Raw genomic sequence first — 2,325 nt, 5'->3', positions numbered from 1 at the left:
CTTCTTTCTCTTGAAATGTAGCTTGAATATACTGGTTGATAATGTTAGGTAGCTGGTAAGAGATACAAAAATAAGAAACAAAATCACAAGTGAGGCCAGCAAGGTGAACTCAGGTATACAGCAGAAGGAGGATCTGGGAAGAGAACAGAAAGAAAGAAATGAAAACACAGTGGGTAGCTCTAAACACTAGAGAAAACTCAACATAGAAAAGAGTGCCTTGAAGCAATCCACACGTCTAAGAAATTGCTGTAAGTGCTCAATGCACATTTCTCCAAAATCAGTCTTTTGGTGGGTTTGCATATATTTTACTAGATTCCACCTTTTTCTTTTTAAATCCCTGGCCAAGTAGAGGTAGAGTATTGTTATTAGTTATTTAACACAGTCGGTCTCACAGCTAGAACTCTAGCCTGAGTGCTGGAGCAGACAAACATGGCTTCTTCATTTAGGGAGTTCCTCCATTCTTAAGGGTATAGCACAGAGCTTTTTGAGAGATTATATGCAGCAATTATTTGTTATCTATCCCAGAATAGTTCTCCTTCCATCAACTAGGAAGTGCTCCTCCTCTCTCACAGTGTAAATATGCTCAAGGAAAACTAAAGCATTTCAAGGAGACCAAGACAAATCTACTAACTCTTCCCCCAAATCAGCTAGCTGATTTGGAAATTAACCAATATTTCAGGTTATAATGATTATAATCTATCCTACATTTTCCCAATCAGGCTGAGAATTCCCTGTGGATGAGGACAGTGCCTTGACCTTCAGACTGCCATCAGTTTTGTTGATCGAATGGAGATCATTGTACGATCAAATCCTCAGCTTCTTCAGGGCCTCCTTGACGTCTTTGTTTTTGAGGCTGTAGATAAGGGGGTTACACATGGGAGTGACAATAGTATAGAGCAAGGAGAAGGTTTTGTTGAGAACTGATACCTCACCAGCCAAGGGCACAGCATAGACCAGGATCAAGGTCCCATAAAACAAGGTCACAACCACTAGATGAGAGGAACAAGTGGAGAATACCTTCTGCCTACCAGTCACGGAAGGTATATGCAAGACTGTGGAAAGAATCCTCCAGTAGGAGGCTAGGGTTAATCCAAACGGAACTAGAGTCACCAGCACTGTTAAACTCATGCAGACCAGGTTGACCAGGTGGGGATCTGAGCAGGAGAGCTTCTGCAGAGGTTTCAAGTCACAGAAGAAGTGGTCAATCTCATTGCCACCACAGAAGGTAAAACTGGATACCATAGCAACCTGGAATGCAGCTGCCACTGTGAAGCCACCAACCCATGAGCCAATTGCTAGCCCCACACATATGGTCCCATACATTAGTGTTGGATAGTGCAAGGGCCGGCAGACAGCCAGGTACCGGTCACATGACATCACTGCCAGAAGATAACATTCAGTGCTGCCCAGGGCTCCGAAGAAGTAGAGCTGAATAATACAGCCTACTGTGGAGATCACTCTGTTCGTTCTCAACAAGTCTACTAACATCCTGGGCACAATGTTGGATGTATAACAGACCTCCAGGCATGAGAGGTTTGCCAGAAAGAAGTACATTGGTGTCTGGAGTCCCCGCTGAGTGCTCACCAGGACCACAAGGAGGAGATTTCCAGAAATGGTGGCTAAGTAGACAATGCCAAACACCAGGAAGAGCAAGGGACCCAATTCCTTGAGGTCTCCAAATCCCAATATGATAAACTCAGTCACCATCATAGTGGTATTTCTTGGCCCCACAGAAGTCAGAAGTTCCTGGGAACGTGTCAGTTTCTCCATACTGTTATGTCAGATTATGCTACCACTTAGATTTCCTGCATAGTCCAATTCTACCAGTGGTTAGAGCTCTGCACTGATGCAGACATTTCTTGGAGATTGGTCCTCATTGTAGCCAGTTAAGTTTTCCCTCAGAAAAACTCTTTTATAGAAATCAGCTGAACCTGTCCTCTGGTCAGGATGCGGAATAGGGATGAGAAGACTAAATGGGAGATGAATGGCTCAGTGAAAATCTATGCCCATCCCTGAAGGAACATTCCAGAGTACAACTGTACTGGTAGTAAGTCAAGACCACCAAATTCACATTCAAAGCAGACATGTAGAGCCCATGCTTGACATCCTTTTCACCATTTTGGACAGAAGAAATCCCCAAGGAAAATCCTTACGAAATGTTGACAATTCAAAGAAATGGCAGGCAAGATAATAAATCATATTTATGATCTTCTTTATCAGAGCATGAAATGGGAGCTAAAATGCCAGGACTGAAGCAGAGAATCATTCCATTGATGTTACTGGGCCATCCATACTTGTTTGATAGTGACATCCATGACATAGCAG

At 43.3% G+C, this 2,325-nt stretch overlaps 1 protein-coding gene across 1 annotated transcript; it reads right to left on the bottom strand.

The window, feature by feature from the left end:
• Window positions 1-804: 804 nt before the first annotated feature.
• Window positions 805-1,770, bottom strand: LOC103559856 (olfactory receptor 11A1-like). Its single transcript, XM_008533664.2, has one exon. The coding sequence runs from the start codon at window positions 1,768-1,770 to the stop codon at window positions 805-807; it is 966 nt and encodes a 321-aa protein (XP_008531886.1).
• Between the last annotated feature and the right edge of the window lie 555 nt (window positions 1,771-2,325).

This window comes from Equus przewalskii, chromosome X, assembly GCF_037783145.1.
Source record: "Equus przewalskii isolate Varuska chromosome X, EquPr2, whole genome shotgun sequence".
Classification (NCBI taxonomy): domain Eukaryota; kingdom Metazoa; phylum Chordata; class Mammalia; order Perissodactyla; family Equidae; genus Equus; species Equus przewalskii.
This window is presented reverse-complemented; position numbering and strand designations above follow the sequence as displayed.

Coding starts and splice junctions, on each gene's coding strand:
- LOC103559856 (XM_008533664.2), bottom strand. CDS start 1,770: ATGGAGAAACTGACACGTTCCCAGGAACTTCTGACTTCTGTGGGGCCA.